The sequence below is a fragment of the Aulostomus chinensis genome, chromosome 23 (assembly GCF_037954235.1).
Source record: "Aulostomus chinensis isolate RoL2024-O1b breed Wild chromosome 23, RoL_Achi_v1.0, whole genome shotgun sequence".
Classification (NCBI taxonomy): Eukaryota; Metazoa; Chordata; class Actinopteri; order Syngnathiformes; family Aulostomidae; genus Aulostomus; species Aulostomus chinensis.
Window position 1 is genome coordinate 19,799,430 of NC_141342.1, and position 17,986 is coordinate 19,817,415.

Sequence of the window (17,986 nt, forward strand, 5' to 3'; positions counted from 1 at the left end):
CTGCAAAAATGTGACAATAGATGGACGCAGCCGCATCGGTGGCTGGAGGCTGCGGGGTTATTACGTAACGTCAGTGAGTGTTTCGGGTTGCCAGGTCGTGATGGTTTCCGCTGATGCTTTTTACGTGGTTTTGTGCGAGGAAAGTTTTCGATGTAGGGGGGATAAATAGATCAGGAGCTGGCAACCTTACGGGCTGTCAGGATGCGTTTGGTTCATGAAGCCCAGTTAGCTGCTAACGAGTAGCATAATCAAGTTAGACAGGGTGATGTCACCTGAGGAAACAGCAGAAGTGTCAAAATAAAGGCACGGGATCACGCGTTACAGGACCGTTCTCTGCACACAATTCAGAATCAATCAGGCTACAAAGCCAAGCAAACATGCCAATAAAAATCCAAACGCCGAAATGATAGATAATCTATATATACATGACTCAGAAATAGTAGATTAAAATCATTAAACCAACGGAATAAGTAACAAATTAATAAGTGTCTCATGAACGGGAGGGTCTAAGCGCTTTGAGAGCGTGTTTACTCGTCAATGTCCTGATGGTTTACTTCGAAATATTTCTGATTGCAGTGTAAAATCCAGTGGGCGTAGCCAGATAAGCGATGGTTTAATTCATTTACGTGTCATGTAAATTTCATCTGAAAGCATATCGCATGCAGTGGTTCAATATAGCGAGACATTAAAGCGGATTTTATTTTGAAGGAGTGAAGCGGAAGTATTTCATCCTGTCACCGCTCGCTTTTCTACCTCGATCTGTCTCGTCTCGCTCCGCTTTTCTCTTCAAAGACGCCGCGGAGAGCTATCCTCTCCGCCGATCTGCGTTCAATCACGGCGCCGCTGCCGCTCACCGCGCCTGGGAAGAGTACGAGCGGCTCAATCCGACGTCTGGATGGTTGGATTTTAACCGAAATTAAAAACGCGGATGGTTTTGTCTCCAGGCGGGGGACCTGGAAGCCCGGGCCCGCAGTGGGAGCAGGGAGGAGGCCCCGACGCCCCCTTGTTCTGACCCAGAAAACGGCACCAACGGCCGGGCTGCTTGTCAACTAGCAGGCCGGCTAGCCACTGGTCAAACCGAAGCTGTCAGGGTGGGGACCGAGGAAAACGGATAACGGGTAATTTTTCATCCTTTACGGCTAATTTTGTTCCCATTGTCCACACGGAGGATTTGTTCTGCATTAAGACTTTAAAAGCGACATTGTGGAAGTCGCGGACCTGGTGGCTAGCTAGCTCCAAGCTAGCTGCTCCACTTAGCCTCGCTTCCCGGCCAACAGCAGCAGAGGCTCCGGAGCCGGGACCGGAGAACACAGACGGTCTCTCGGTATTATCCCGTCATTCACGGACTCCATCGCAGACAGGCGTGATGGCTGCCTTAATCAAGGAAATTGTGAGCAGAAACAAAAGGCGATACCAGGAGGACGGCTTCGACCTGGACCTGACCTGTATCCTTTTACTGTTCCGTATTTTTTTCTTTTCTGTGTTTTAACTGGTTTTGTGTAGCACGGCATGCTAGCTCTAGTTTTTACGGCTTAACACGCACCAGTGCAGAACTCCGTTCAGAAATGAAGAAATCTGACAAAAGCTGGCATGGAAAAGCAGCAGGATGCTGCTCGAAGACGCGCTCCGGTGACAGACCGACCTCGGCTTTTTTCGGCTTGCGTGTAATGAAAGTGTCGTTACAGGCATTTTAAACCTGCTGGTCAGATTCATTAGACAAGGGTTCACTCTAATGAAAAATATGCACTGAAAATGCTTCCAGTGTTGCACGATGTTCTTTACTTTGCGGGACGATGTTGGTCTGCTTTCTAGAAGCCTGTAAAATGATGTCAGCTGTCTGTGCACGTCGACGTGTGTTCGCGTTTGCTCTAAAATGACATTTTCTTCAACGGAGTCCGGAGCTGCTTGTAGCTCGTATTAGGAAATGGAACCGAATTGCTCCAGAAAACGTTAGCGATCCTTTGTGAGTCGATGTCTGTGGTGCTGTTGGGTTGTTGTTGTTTTTCTGTTGAGTTGAAGTTTAATTCCGAGCCTGAGTGAAACACTCGGATCTGCTGGCGTTTTTGGTTTCGTGCAGTTTCCCCCTCAAGTGAGGCTGGAGGTAACTTGGCAGGTGCTAGCACGCTAAGCTAACAGTGGCGTTGCATCAGAAGACTGCAGCTGACTGAACCCTGCAAACACACCTGAGAAAACCTCACCAGACACACACAACTAACTTCCGCGAACAAAACAAGACCGAAATAACACACACACACACACACACACACACACTACGCTGAGCAGAACATTAGTCACTGGACCTGGAAATGTTCCTGCCACAAATCTAATCTCTTTGATTATTTTTTTAAGCAGCAAGCAAATTAGTCCCTGTTTCTGTTCACTCAAATTGTCTTTTCTTAGAAAAGAAAAAAGTGTATTTCGTTTTTTTAAGATGATTTACAACAAGAACCCTCCCTGTGCAACACCGTCAGCATCTTTGATCTGAAAGGTGTAGGTTCCCTTGACCTTCCTGCACAGAACTAAAAAAAAAAGAAGGTAAAATTACCCTTTAAAATAAAAAAGCTTAAATTTTCAATTAAATCTGGAACATGCCTGCAAATTCCAGAATTCCAAGCGTGCACCTGTGCAGTCAGCATTTCCCTGCACCTGCTTTAGTGATGGACCACAATTGAAAAGGAATTAGTTTGATTGGCTCATGTGCAGCAAGAAGTGAACAGCAGAGCGTTCCTGCGTGGAGCCTGAAGGTTCTGCTGTTCTTGTGTGGGTTCTCCGGGTGCTCTGGCTTCCTCCCGCAGAGCAGAAACCTTCAATTTAGCGTAAATGGAGAAAGTGCGGCGGTAGGTGTGAATGGTTGTCCTGTTCATACGCGTCACCGAAGTGTCCTGAGTGGACAGGAACTCCAGTGATCAGGTCTCACTTCTCGGCTCTAAATATCCGTTAACGCACATTTTGTTTGCCAAGACTAGAGTGTGTTCTAGATCAACTCTCGGGTCCAAGCAACGCCGGTATCAGGCTGATCCATCCTGGTCACGTCCTGCCTGGATGATCTGGATTATTGAAAAAGAGAGAGATGAACGGATCCATCTGGATTTTTAGCCTCATTTTTAAATAGTCCTGCAGAATTTTTTTTATTATTTTCTAAGGTAGTTTTAATTTTAAATAAAGAAAATTCTCCTTTGTAAATGATCCATAATTAACATCCATGTATTTATTCTAGTACAACATCGTACACAACAATCCCAGCGTGACTCTTTCACCAAATCCTGCAGCGGCAATGTTGTAGTTTCTCCTCCCAGTTGTGGACTAGTGTCAGGACTCGGTGTCTGAGGCTCTCCTCCAGCCTGTCAATCACCCCATTTACATGCACAGCTGTTGAGTGTTCCAGTTGCTGTGAATGAGGAAGAACCGTTTCATTCACCCAAGCATGTCCTCACTGTTAAGGGGCGCCGTCACTGTCAGGTGGAGGTCTTCGAATAAGCAAACGGACTCCTGGCGCTGAGGTAGAAGGAAATGTTTCTCCTCGCGTGGCCACAACTTGACTGTTCGCTGTTTGACTTCCGAGTCAAACGCCAAGCAGAACCTACAGAACACGTGCAGAATGCCGAAGCCTGTACTTGCCGTATTATTGCCCAGGTCCGTTTGTCCGACCTCTAGAAATCCAATTTTAGTCTGACGGATGTGTTTGCATGTGTTGAAACATCCAGGTGTTGTCAGACTAAAACGATCATTGGACGTTTCTGACAGGTGTTGATTGGGATGGAGGTGAAATAGCTGGGAACATGTGACCTGCTACTGTTCCTGCTGAGAGGCAGACATACACACACACACTCAAACTGTGTTTTGTAGTGAACGGAGAGTGTGTTGACTCGAATGTGTGTACTCACATTTCTGGTTCTGTCGTTCGATTCGCCCACCTTTTCTTTCGCTCGTCCTTTAATGTGAACGGTCACATGACTCTGAGCTCTGATGATATTTAGTCTAAAATATAAAACCTGCATCTTTTCAATGACACGAACCCACACGGCTAAAATCTGCTGCTGTTCATAGCTGTGTGTGTGTGTGTGTGTGTGTGTGTGTGTGTGTGTGCGCGCGCGCGCACGCGTGTGTGCGTGCGTGTGTGGATGACATCATGGTTTTCTACTGGAGAGACGAGTGGACGAGCGAGGAGGAGACAGAGGAGAGAGAGTGAGAGGGAGGAAGAGAGGACAAAGGAAAGGAGAGTTGCTGGTTTGATTCCCTCTTTAATGATCATAGAGATGCAACTTTTGATTGACGGGTAGATGATTAATTGGAGAATATTCTGAAGATCAAATAATAGTTCCAGTCTTCCCAGTAAGGAGGCAGGTTGAGATCAAGGTGTGGGTCCTGTTCTGACAGAACCCACCATGGTGGCGACGGCTCGATGAGAGCGAACATTTAACGATCCGATTCTTTTATTTGTGTTTGGATGATGAATCGTTCACCAGCTTCATCATAGACTCAGCAGATCCGGTTGTTTTCATTCGAAGCATCAGTTCGTTAAACTCGCTTTGTTCAGAGTGATGATGACGTAGAAGTGGCGGAGATGCTTTTGCGTCTGGTTCTACTGGTTCAGTTCTAGAGTGCATTCACACTGAATGATCCGTGCTGGTTTGACTACGTGAGCTTTGTTCTGTCATACATGCTCGCGGCGCTCGGAGAGCATCCAAGGGAACTCAAGCTGATGGACGACAAAAAAAAATTGTCCAGATACACGATGAGCAATGTAATTAGAACGAAATTTAACTCTCACAGTTGTGGTCATTCCTGTGACACGGAGGTCGGCGATACAGGATATGAAGTACTCGCATCACTGCTAACGGCGTGTAGCTCGTTAAGTCAGCGGTTATCTGACAGCACAGTCACAGCTACGTGAGTGGGAACCCACGTGTTGATAGAAACGCGTCTCCTGGTGCGACGTTTGCTTCAGTGTCAACTCCACCGTCGTGACAACAATTTAACCGCTATCAGGTCACACCAGCGCTGATCGGCTCCACCCCCTGGCCCTGTTTGGCAAATGTATTTGAAGGTGGAGTGAAGGGAACGGCTCCATCCCTGAACAGCTGGAGCACTTGGAATTGTCTGGCCACGCCCCCTCGCCCCTCCTGATGTCACTGCCTTCTCATGTAATTAGGACAGCAAATGCAAATGGAAAGAGGAAGAGAGGTTATCAGTGTATCAGGTGAGGTAGTGATCCTTGACGGCGTGATCAGATATTTATCCAAACATCATCGCGATGGGTTTCCCTGCTGAGCGGCTCGAGGGAGTTTATAGGAACAACATCGATGACGTCGTAAGGTAAGACGCTGCTCTGTGTGACCTTTGACCCCTTCGTCCAGGTCTAAACTGATGTGCTTTTCTCTTCAGCAAATATCTCAATGTTGAGTTGTGCTGGTCGTTCTGGTTTGAATCCGCTTTTAGCCGGAAGCTGCGGCAGAGATCAGTCAGCTGTCAGCTCCTGGTCCTGAAGCTCTGATCATGTGATGGAGGCGGAGCCGACCAGGAGCGACAGTCCAGCTCCAAACTGACGCTAAAACAACGCTGCTTGTGATGCTTTGAGTCGTTTTATTGACTTACTAGAAAGAGGCTGGACATCAACTCACATGGTTGATTTTTGTATTGATTTTCACCACAAACACCTCCATGACTCCATCCATTTGTTAAAAATGGACACACACACACACACACACACACACAGCCCTCTGGACAAATATAGTGTCAACACGTGCCCTTGGATTAATGGCTGGACAATTTTACCACATCACCCGGCTGTTTATTTGTGTGTGTGTGTGTGTGTGTGTGTGTGTGTGTGTGTGTGTGTGTGTGTGTGTGTGTGTGTGTGTGTGTGTCATATCTCCAGCAGAATCAGGTTCATGCCCTGCAGAGTAATTGAACTTCTCTCTTTTGTCCCTCAGATTTTTAGATGCAAAGCACAAGAGTCATTATAAGATCTACAATCTGTAAGTACCGTCTGACTGTTGGTCTGTTGATTGTTGTTACACTCCGACTCCGTTGTCATGGTGACGCCCCACCAGCTGGGTTATCACAAATGCAGCACGGTTCACCGTCTCGTTGACACGTTTCTGGTGTTGCACGTCAGTGTGAGTCTTCCTCTGTAACGTCGGCCTTCTTTATTTTGATGTTCAGGATGTTCAAGTTCAGCCTTGTATGAGTCCCTCCTGTGTATCTGGAGTGTTGACAGGCTCCTGCAGGTTCTGTCCACTGTTCTGATAGATTTTTGAACTCATAAGTGAGACTTCTTACAGTTTAAGCTCAGAGAGAGGAACGTTAACTTGACCGGAGGTGGGAGGTTCTATTAATTAAATATGTACAAGAACATCGGCTGATGCTGATCATTGACGCCGACCTTTCTTTACTCGTCTGTTGAGAAAGCAGTGTGTTGTTTTTGTTATTAATGGATGTTAAAAAAGTGTGTTTCAGTCGGTTGGAAATGTGAACGTTGGCACTGGCAAAGATCAGCCAACGGATGAAATCAGTTGTAAAATATTGGCTGAGAAATCCACCTTGGTGCTGATTGGTTGGTTAAAAAGTAAGCAACGGCCACCTGTGACGTCTGCGTCTCTGTCCACAGATGTGCCGAGCGACATTATGACACGTCAAAGTTCAACTGTCAAGGTAAGATGACATCACCAGTTAGTGAACCGGTGTGTGTAAGGGTGTGTTCACACCAAACGCAACGCTAATATTTCATGCATTAAGATTACATGTAAAGTCTATGTAGACACACGAATAGAGGCAAATTTGCCGTGTACTCGCCGGGCGGCGTGAATAACGTCACGCGAATTTCGCGGCAAGAATTTTGAGCCATTTGAGCCAGGTTGAAAGTATTCAACTTGAGCGACAAATTCGCGTGATGTTGTGTCGAGAGAGCCGTTGAGATTCCCCTGGCGTCAACAGTCCTAGCTTTAGTTGGTGTCCATCCGTGATGTCCTGGCACCGATTCTGAAGTACCGCTGGAAACGGCCGTAGTCCAGGCGCAGTTCCTGGAGAAGGCCGTGAAATTCACCCAGCTGTGTGCGCCTCTGGATTATGCCATGGACCCAGATACAGCGGCGTTTGCTTTTCCGCCGTATCTGGGACTTCCACAACAGATACAAGATAGGTCAGCCATGGTTGACAATGGAAAGAAACAGAGGAAATAAACTCTCCTCGCTGGGGAAAGAGTTCACGCAAATGACGCCATTGAAAACAAATGATCCAACGGTCAAATTCGCGCAAATAAAGCGACATGAAAATTTGCATCGTGTTTGGTGTGAACTCACCTGAAGGGTTGCTTGTTGTGGGATGATTTTTTCCCCCTGATTTCTGAAGCGTAACATCACCTGCTGAGGGCAACATAGCAGTGGCTGATGTTAGTGCGCGTGGTCGTTCGGTGGCCGTTAAGATGTTTGAGAGGTTAGAGGTCACGCTCGTTATGTAGCGTGCACAAGCAAGCGTGAGTCCTTGTCATTGAAGCCAAATGAAACGAGGATAAACATGGTGGCATCTTTCCCAAGCAGGTAGTCGTTGAGTTTTCTGCCACCGAGGTTATTTGACCTGAAGGTCACTGCAGGTTCGTCTTCACGCCTGGAGAGGCAGACCAGGGATTCAGCTGGTCCTCTCTATCGCCACCTACGGGCGTCTGGTGTCTGTGATATCTTATCCATGCATGTATGTTGAAACAGATTCCACACCCAGACGTTTAATATTATTATGGAGATTAAGAAATCCCATCCAAGATGATATAATTCATTTTACTTTTGACCCCCGTTTCTCATGTGATTGCTTTGTTCTGAACCAGATACCAAATTTGCACTCGCGACTCTTAGGCACAAAACATAAAGTTGTTTTTATGCAGTCCAGCCGCCTCATCTGACCCTCACCCAACGAATACCAGCAGATGGATGGACACGGGTGCTGGACGGTTGGTGGAGGGCTGCAACCAGTAGTATAGTCTGATCCTGGATCCATCAGCTGGTATCAGGATGATCCAGACTAACAGGTTTTGAACAGCGAGGACTGAAGGTTTCCTCCGGATCAAAACCAAGACTGGACTACGTACCGCCCACTTTCCTTTCACAACTGGGTTCAGTATTTTCACTAAAACTGAATCGGATTCCGTCTGAGAGCCTGGTGTCACTGCAGGTTCGTTCAAACAAAAATCAGTTTGGCTTAAAAACCAACCGAATGGATTCACTCGTGTAACAACTAGTGGGAGCAGTAAAAAGAACTAGTTTTGAGCGCAGGGTATGGGACTCTGCTTGGTGTGTGAACCAGCGTCTAACTGGTCCGTCTGTCTCAGTGGCTGAGTATCCCTTCGAGGACCACAACCCGCCCCAGCTGGAGCTCATCAAACCCTTCTGCGAGGACCTGGATCAGTGGCTGAGTGAAGACGAGCAGCACGTCGCCGCCATCCACTGCAAGGCGGGAAAAGGTCGCACCGGCGTGATGATCTGCGCTTACCTGCTGCACCGTGGCAAGTTCCAGGAAGCTCAGGAGGCGCTGGACTTCTATGGGGAAGTTCGCACCCGCGACAAGAAGGTAACCAGACCGATGAAAGATCGGCAGGAGAGGCAGTAATTATCTGGTAACATGTCCAGCGCTTCACATGCAGATGTCTGAAATAACATGAAAAGTGGCTGCATGTTGGCAGGCTCGTTGGAAATGATCCACAGCTTACTGGCAAGAGGATGATGTGTGTGTGTGTGTGTGCGCGCATGTGTGCAGGGTGTGACCATTCCCAGTCAGCGGCGTTACGTCATCTACTACAGTTTCCTGCTGAGGAACCAGCTGCAGTACAAACCTGTCGCCCTGCTCTTCCACAAGATGCTGTTTGAAACCATCCCCATGTTCACTGGAGGCAACTGCAGTGAGTTGGGTTTCTCCTCCCGGTTTTAATTGAAGGAAATGCGGTCGTAGGAGAATGAACGTCAACGTAATCCATGGATGACTGAACCGTTGTGTCCCTGCGTTTGTGGTTCAGATCCTCAGTTTGTGGTTTACCAGCTGAAGGTGAAGATCCACACCTCTAACCCCGCCCACACCCGACGGGAAGACAAACTGATGCTGTTCGAGTTCCCGCAGCCACTTCCTGTCTGCGGCGACATCAAGGTGGAGTTCTTCCACAAGCAGAACAAGATGATGAAGAAGGTGAGGAGGAGGATTCATCCCACATAGATAGTTCTTCTAGACAGGAGTCCATGTACAATCCACCCAAATGCCAGGAAACCTAATGACAAATATTCTGCTGTTTAGTTTTTGCTATTTTAAGATGCAGAAACTGAGAATATTCAGATGGTCTCTCTGAAGAATAACAGACAAAGCTAAAGTTGGGCAGACTTTAGTTTTGATTCGGTTGTAACTAATGAAACTGGAAGCAGCCTGAATTCAGGTCAGATTTGTTGTTGAAAACGAATTCATCGATGTTAAATCTCACCGAGTCCGGAAGAAAGAAACAAACCTGAACACGAGACGCGCCCATCTTTACAATGTTGACAACTCCTATCTAAGACTCCCTCCTCTCCCTCCAGGACAAGATGTTCCACTTCTGGATCAACACCTTCTTCATTCCAGGACCAGAGGAGAACGCTGACAAGCTGGAGAACGGTAGCGCTGGAATGCCGCGGGAACCGGCTGAACGCACGCCCCAGAACCTGGGTTCAGTGATGGGAGGAGAAACCAACGACAGAGACTTCCTGGTTCTCACTCTGACCAAGAACGACTTGGACAAGGCCAACAAAGACAAGGCCAACAGGAACTTCTCCCCCAACTTCAAGGTACCAGATTTCTGTTGGTTTGATTCCGCGGCAGCTGCTGTAATGTGGTTTATGGAACATCAGACCAGGAACCGTGTTTTTTTATTGATGCGATGCTAACTGGCTAACGCGGTGCAGCTCTTTAGACATGTTCGGGCTCTAAGACACTTGCTGGAGCTCCTGCACCAGCAAGTGGTGTGTTCCAGACAGTACAGACTGTGTGTGAGGCTGTTGAGCCCAAACGGCAACATTTGTGTTAGTTTTGTGAGTTTACTGGTAGTATTACTCATGATGACTTTACCAATCAACTCGTGAGTAGGAGCTCTGCACTTGAGAAAAGACCAGAGAAGCTCAGGCTTTACCTCCAAGCTCTCCTCTCAAGTCCAGACTGACCAAAACATCCACATTGTTGCCTCGTTGTAGTGGAAGTTCCAGTGCAAAACTAAACACCGTGTTGTCTTGGTCTCTGACGTCATCTAGAGGAACACACACACACACACACACACATATGAATTTCACTGCCTTATCCAGGACCTGTCTAGGTTGATGATGTGCTGTAATCATTTGTATAAAAGCATCGTGTGTTGTTTCGGAATGGCGTTTCGACCCGGTCAAGCTACGTGGTATTCAGTGGATTTCTCACGAGAGTTGAGAATCCCCTGACGTCTGTTTTTGACGGTAAACGTCCACCGTGTCAGAGACCGTCGACTCCTCTCCAGACTTGGATTTGCTGGAGTGACGTTCATTTGCTTTTTGAAGCCTGAAACCAGCTTGTCACTGCTGTAGTTTAGGCTCCTGGAGCTGAACTCATAAACGTCACGTATTGTTGTCGTTGGACGACGCTAATGTGGCTAACTTAGCTGCTTGTTAGCTTTATGTGTCATTCAAACTAAACTACTGATGTACTAAAATTATATTTTTATTTAAAAAAAAGAAAAAGATACAATTTTTCTACCAGAGAATAAAACATTTTAATTGATAATCATTGCTAACAATATACAGCAAAGGAGAGCAGGCCTGAAGTCGTGCTTTGTCTCATTATTCCGGCGCTGGTCACTCATGTTGGTCTTCCTTGTGTGATGCAGGTGAAACTGTATTTTACCAAGACGGTAGAGGAAGGAGCAAACTGTGACGCCAGCAGCACGTCGGCCTCTGTGACACCGGATGCGAGCGATAATGAACCGGATCACTACCGCTACTCTGACACGACGGACTCGGACCCAGAGAACGAGCCATTTGATGAGGACCACCACAATCAGATCACAAAAGTCTGACACACACACCACACACACCACACCACACCACACCACACACACACACACACACACCACACACACACAGATGAATATGTATGTATACATATGTGTACGTATGTGTACTCATGCACTTACGAACCCCCGAACTGGGACTAGCTTGTTAGCTAACGGGGGGATATAACCGATGGACCGGAGCTGATCTGTAAGACTCTAAAATCAAAGAGATCAGATCTGAATATAAGCCCCCCCCCCTCCCCCCCCTTTATAATCTTCTGCTCAATGCAAAGCTGGACAATCACATGACACCGCAGTTGGCGGTGAGGAGGACGGGGAATACTTTGTGGACGGGGCCAGGCCAGGTGAACAGAATGGCGAAAGGACAATAAGACAGATGAATGGACAGAGAGGAGGACTTAAAAAATAAAGGAGTAAAACTTGAATATAAACAAACTGAAAGACAAGTAGACTTCTTTAGTGACACCAAGATGTTTGTTGGATAAACCCCCACAATCCCTTGTGTCCTTCCTTCCTTCTTTGCTTCCTTCCTGCCCAGTTTAAGGAAACTATATGCAGACCAATCTTTATGTTCTTCACCTCTGCCCTCTTCAGTTCAGTTCTGTTTAAATGTCTGACTCTTCTCACTATGTGCCAGCGTCCACGCTTTTGGTCCAAACAAACGGAGGATATTTTTTTCGGCGACTCGTTTCAAACGTAGCCAGAACTGACAAAGTAAAACTAAATCTGTGCTTATCTATTCTTATAAATTACAGGAATGAAATGCTCTTAAATTGAATTTTAACCACCAGGTCCAGTCTGAGTCAGCTGGAGCAAGTTTATGTTGACTTAGACCAGTCTGGGCCAGTTTGAACCGCTCTGGTTCTGATTCTGGAATACAAATGAAGCACTTAAATCTTTTGTGCTGAAGATGAAAAATGATATATCTTCTTGACGTTGTAACTTCTTCTACCAAAGAATCTCTCGGAACTCCAAACTTAATTTTCCTTCATCACCTCCTCATTCTGGAGGAGATGATTTGGGCCCAGTTCCTGTGCTGGTCTAGACTGGGTTCAGCTGGTCAGGACCGGCTTGAGGACGAAGCGGCACACAGAGAGAAGTGTCGTTTGAATGTGACAATGAAGAAGAGAAAGTTTTCACAATCTGCTATAGTTCAAACCTACTGTGAACAAATGCTTTTACTACTTTCTGTCTCGTTTTGCACAGAAGGATTCTCCTCTGCCCTTCAATCAGCTCCGCCAGTTACAGAAACCTCTTTTTGTTAAACTTGTATCGATCATTAAGCTAAACAACAAACAAACTACACACAGTATAACCATTCCGTCAGCTGGATGTTTGAAAGCTATCACCTATGTAAGCTAACATACCTTGAGACAAAAGCTACAACCTCCAGAGCGCTTGGTTCGGGCTGCCTTGGATGCCAGACGGGTGGAGTTTGCACTTTTAAGCTGTTGTTGTCAAACTATTTCAGGTTCTGGAACCACAAGTTGATGCAGCATCACTGATCTGACCTGGTAATGGTTGGAAACGGAACTCAACTGACATTTTTACTGAAGTTTTATCCACTAATAGACCATGTTCATCAAAGCCATTTTGACATGGACACAGTCGCTACTAAATGAAGTAGTGGATGTGATGAGTAGCTACCGAGGCTGGGGGAAGCCATCCTGAGAAAAAATAGATTTTGTGGCCACAAGGTAGAACTTGTTCCCCCAGTTTAATTAATCCGTTCCCTTGACATATCTTGTTCCCTCAATTTAGGTATTTTGAGGCCACAAGGTACAACAGGTTTTTTGAATTTAATGAATCAGTCGGCAGGAGATATAATTTGGGACATTTACGATAACTTCTTTCCTCAGTGTCATTATTTTGAGGCTATAAGGTAACTTTTTCCTATGCTTCAATTTGTGGGAACATGTTATATCTTGAGGCCTCAAAATATGTATATTTCCTCTCCAAGGGCAGTCCAGAGCTCCTTAGGCAAGACGTTTGTCATGAACAATTCCATGTCAGAATGACAGTTGTGGAGAAGGTCTCCAGCCTGGTGTAAGTCTGGAGCTGTTAATCACAGGCCGTGAGTAGTTTGACAAGAAATTGCCAGCAAATTGTTGAGAAACTTAAAGAAAAGATGCAAAAACTGACAAAGGGGATGGAAACCGTTGTCAGCTTCGATTAGTGATGCTGCGTCAGACTTCTCTGCTTTAAATGTTTGTGAAAGTCATCAGAGGCCTTTGACAGGCATCACACAGCGTCTGTTCCTGGGCGAGCGTAGTCCATCCAAGAAAGCCTTTTTGTCCATTTCTGTCAAATCACGTGTTGAAGCATTTACGAGGTTTTAGTGCAGAGTTTCTTAACCTGGGGGTCAGGACCCAGCAAACGGTCCTTTTGTAACTCCTGAAATCAGAAATCTGAAGGAAAAAGTCAAGGCGACGCGGTCATGAGAGTAGCAAGATGGAAAGGTTGAGGGAAGCTCTTCGAAGTTTGTTTGAGCACGTTCGGGGGTCGGTGCCGTATCGCAAACCAGTTCTTGTTTCAGCAGCCAAAGAACTGGCTGTTGACCAGGACGTATGGTTCTAGAGGGGCACCGACATTTGGCTGGTCTAGGGACAAGAACTACTAGGTCAGGGGCTGAAGGTGGGGTTATCATCACCAACAAGACCAACTTAAAAATTGTAGCGTCTCGCCTGCCTTATCCAAAGAAGACTAAAAACAGTGCTTTGGTATCGACGTTAGACACCGTAGTCGGCTGTTGTTGTGGTTGGAATGTCGCTGAGAGAGCAGAGATGTACAGAGTGATGCACACAGAGCCAAGTGTGTGTGGGCACTAGTCCAGAACAAGCCCCAGGTTTGCTTTGGTAGAAGGAGGGATGTGTTGGTCTTTGGTTTCTGACATCTCAGAGAAGATGGCACGATGGGATTATTACTGTCTGTCAATTATTCCTTGTTCTACTTGCTGGAGACATTGAAGCACTTCACTTGTTGCAGACTGTACCTTTTTGAAGAACCCATTAGCGGTACAGCTAGTTGAAGCCAGGCCTGTCAGGATTTGAAAGATGCAAAAGTAGCATGACGGGTGTTCTGATTCAGTCTTTAAGCTTATGGATTTTCATGGGAACAAGCTAATTCCCAATTAGTTATGATTCTTTTACCAAATGTTGTGACTGGCCTTACAAGCTAACAGGCTTTTTAGATCAGTGTTTGTGGATGAACTCTTACAGGACGCTTCCTTCTACTCTTCCGGATTTCGAGGTGACCGTTAAGTCCCAAGGCCATCTGCTGCAGGACAAGGCTGCAGACCCATTCCAACAAAACGTAGACGTGACCTATCAAGTCATGTGTAACTATACCGTCCCTTTCCAGTCAGCACCCAGCTGACTGGAACATCCCTAATGAGCATGTAAAAGAAGGTCTGCCTCCAGAGTTTTAGTCCTACCTGAGGCCTGCCTTGCTGTCTGTCCTAACACTCGGTGCTACAACTGTTCATCAGCCCGGTGCTGATCTGGTGGCAACTTCTTCGATGTGGTTCAGACTCAGTTTCTGTCGTAGACCTTTAAGGCGTCGCTGAGCGCTACATCACACTGAGGCACACTCCAAGGAGTCTTAAAGATCCCTGAGATTCATTAGTCTTTCCACTTGCCCTCAGCCTGAGGCATGACTGAACAGCAGAGTCCGCTTGGAGGGTGAAAGGAACCCACTTGCCCTTGTAGTTCGTAGTTATGATGGGTTACCGGCCAGTTACTTCCCCTTGTAGGTTGTTTGTTCAGACATAGTTTCTTACATTTGGTCGTATTAGTCCAGTCCATGAACAAAAACGTTGACATTATGGCAGAAATGTCCAGAACGGTGGGTCGATCTCGCCAAGTCCACTTGGGTTTCATCAAAATTGAAAGGAAGCTTCATGGCAGCAGGGATTCCTCCGAGGGCAAGTGAACGAGGGGATGCTGAAAGACTAATCAATCCACAGTGCTGCTAGCATGGTGAACAAGGATCTTATCTGATCAGGATCCACCATGACTTCAGTTCTCAAAGACTCAACTGAAACAGCTGACAGTTGATGATGAGAACCCAGATGAGACACAAACCTTGTTCTTTCATACGCATTTAGATAAAATTGAAGTTTAATTAATTTTGCTGAGGACCCTTTAGAAGACCCTCAAGGACCCCTTCTTTAAGAACCTTGTGCTAAGCTAGCGAGGGCCAATGTTTGCGCCTGTCGTCCATCTGGTGCTTTCTACCAGCAGCGAGCGTCGGTCCTCTCTGGATCTCTTGACTCCTCGCAGCTCTGTTCACGTCACTGTGATGATCCACTCCGGCCGTCACGGTGACACGTTCCCAGTCTAACAGGTGCTGTTCAGCCTCGCCTGACTCCCTGCCATTGCCCGTTCAGGTCTGGCCTCGTGCATAACCATCCAGATATAGAATTTACTTTGTCTCTCTGCACTTTTGACTTTGGCTACAAAACAACCCCCCCCCCCCCCCCAAAAAAAAAACAAACCCTCAAGTCATGCTGCAAAATGAAGAAAAAACAGAGAATTGCCACTGGAATTTCTGGAAGCGTCTGAAAACGCATGAGAAACAATTCATTCAATGTGTTTTTGTTCGCCTTTCAGATCAGTTAATCAACCGATTCGATATTTCAGTCATTTTTGTATATTTTCATGCGCGTTTTTGAAGTATTGCCCTTAGAAAAGGTTGATGGACACAGCAAAATTAAAAAAAAACAAAAAACAATTAAATAAAAATTCGGTCAAGTTTTTACACTTGAGGCTGAGAAAAATTGCATTTTGATCGACCGAAGATAATTCTGTCCAGACCTCTTTCCATTTTTCTCTGACAGGAGGCCCGTCTTGTTCTCCGTCACCACATCCTGGTGTATCGTTACCTGCTCCACCATCTACCTGTTCAATTCGCGTACCTAAATCACATTTCTTCCTTTTGTGGCATTTCCAGATTAGCTTGAAAATTAAGTGACGACACAAAGGCGTAAAGTCGTCAGTCAAAGCGGGGGTTCTGCACGACGGCCTGGCTGAGCGGGTGCCAGGTGTCTGAGGCCTGGCAGGTGCTGTCCTAGTCTGTTTGAGGTGCTCAAATCTTTCTTTTCTTTCTTTCTTTCTTTTTTTTTAAAAAAAAAAAGCATTTTATAGTCGTTCGTCATCCTAGAGCAGTCGTCCATCAGGCGTTAATGTTGTCGTTTACGGAGCAGGCTTGATCCAGGGTTTGGAGTTTGGACAGGAATTCCATCCCGAGTGTGGAGCAGCCCTGTTCCCGTGAAGTTCATGGTTCCTGCTCGGATCCGGAGAAGTTGAAATGAGCTGGTCATGAAATGAGTTTTTACCTGGAGTCTCTGATGGAACCTTGAACTTTCCTATAAAAAGAACAAAAAAAGGAAAAAAAAAAATCCTCTGAAGGAACCTTAAACATCACAAACAACCGAAGCAGTTTTAGTGCCGTCGAAACGTCTCGATCTGTTTACATCTCACCACCAAACCGCCAAACGCAGCTTGGATTCTGTGTTTTAATCTTTTTGTTGATCAGTCCGGAGGGCTCGTCCGGGGGGTGAACGTGCTTTCGCCTCCCGTCACGTCGGTCGGACGCCTCTACTTGATAAATGGATTCAACATTTCAGATCAGTTTCTGTCAGTGAAAGGTGAAATCTGGCGAGCTGTTGTGCATCGCCACTACCCGGAGGTCAAAGGTGACCCTGCCAGTCAGCAGGTGTGACATCAGAAGCTACTCAAGAACAGTTTGGAGGACCTCAGCTGGTGGGGTTTTTTTGGTCTGGAAATCAGTGTTGACGTCCAGAACCATCGGTGTGTTTGAGTTCAGATCAAACCTTTACTGACCTGGGTGGCTCCAGGATTTGACCTCCGAGGTTTTGTGGGTTTTTTTTGGAATATTCGTCCGTCGACAGCTTTGGTTTCACCTGCGAGGCTTCAGTCTCATTTTGTCTCCAGAAAACTGTTTGGAGCCGAGCGCTCCCCCTTGTGTCAGCTCAGCAGTCCAGTGATGGGTTTTTTGTTTGTTTGTTTGTTTATTTGTTTGTTTTTCACTCAGTAAATAAATAGAGAAGTCATCATGGTGGCTGGCCTGTATCACCATGGAAACCAGTATGTCATTTTGAACCGCCCCTCCCCCCACCCTCCCCACAGTTCTTTTATTCTTTCCTCCTTGTTTTATAATTAAATAAAACACTGTAAAGGTGAATAAACTATTTATAAACAGCTGCTGATGTTTGTGTGGACTTCTGTTCAGCACTACAACTCCCATGAGTCTTAAGTCTGTCTTCAAAAAGGCTTGTGGAGAAAATACACATCTGTTTACAATCCAGGTGGCGATTTTCACTCCAGTTACTATTTGTTTGATTCTTGTTTTAAAGGTTAAATTGCCTGATTTTTGCATTCACAGAATTAAAAACAACACCAGTGTAGCCATGGCGACTTCGTAAAAGTAACATTTCTCATCCTAAATTACTGTTCAAGAAAATGAAAATTAATTTCTGAAGAGACGCCGTGGAGCCCTGGAGAGAACGTTGACAGTTTCCTGAATTTTAATCTTGTGGTGTGATGTGTGAGTGCGCTACCACTGACTTGACAGAAATGATGATCACTTGTCCTTCCATGTAACGCCGTAGCCCTACTGAGCGCGCTCCAGACTAGAGGACCAGCATGGGGAAAAAACAAAAATAGGTCACACACACTCGGGGCCTCGTGGGCCCCAAACATCAGTGATTCTGTCTCATCTGCATCTATAAAAAGATCAGGAAGGAGGCGGTGGCGGCGGTGATGGACGTGTCTCTGATCGTCATCCTCAGGTGAGTCAACAGGTGTCATCCTCCAGGTAGCACAGCTGCAGGGAGGTGGGAGGAGTTATGTTGTCATAGAGATGTTGCCTGGTAACCAGAGGTGGAGAGTCTAGTTTTTATGCTAAGCTAGGTTGCGTAGC

At 46.3% G+C, this 17,986-nt stretch overlaps 1 protein-coding gene across 1 annotated transcript; it reads left to right on the top strand.

Moving 5' to 3' along the window:
- Window positions 1-743: 743 nt before the first annotated feature.
- Window positions 744-17,268, top strand: LOC147239953 (phosphatidylinositol 3,4,5-trisphosphate 3-phosphatase and dual-specificity protein phosphatase PTEN-like). Its single transcript, XM_086195326.1, has 9 exons — window positions 744-1,445; window positions 5,232-5,316; window positions 5,934-5,978; window positions 6,611-6,654; window positions 8,321-8,559; window positions 8,746-8,887; window positions 9,002-9,168; window positions 9,549-9,794; window positions 10,859-17,268. The coding sequence occupies exons 1-9, from the start codon at window positions 1,367-1,369 to the stop codon at window positions 11,045-11,047; spliced, it is 1,236 nt and encodes a 411-aa protein (XP_086051452.1). The 5' UTR covers window positions 744-1,366; the 3' UTR covers window positions 11,048-17,268.
- Window positions 17,269-17,986: the final 718 nt, after the last annotated feature.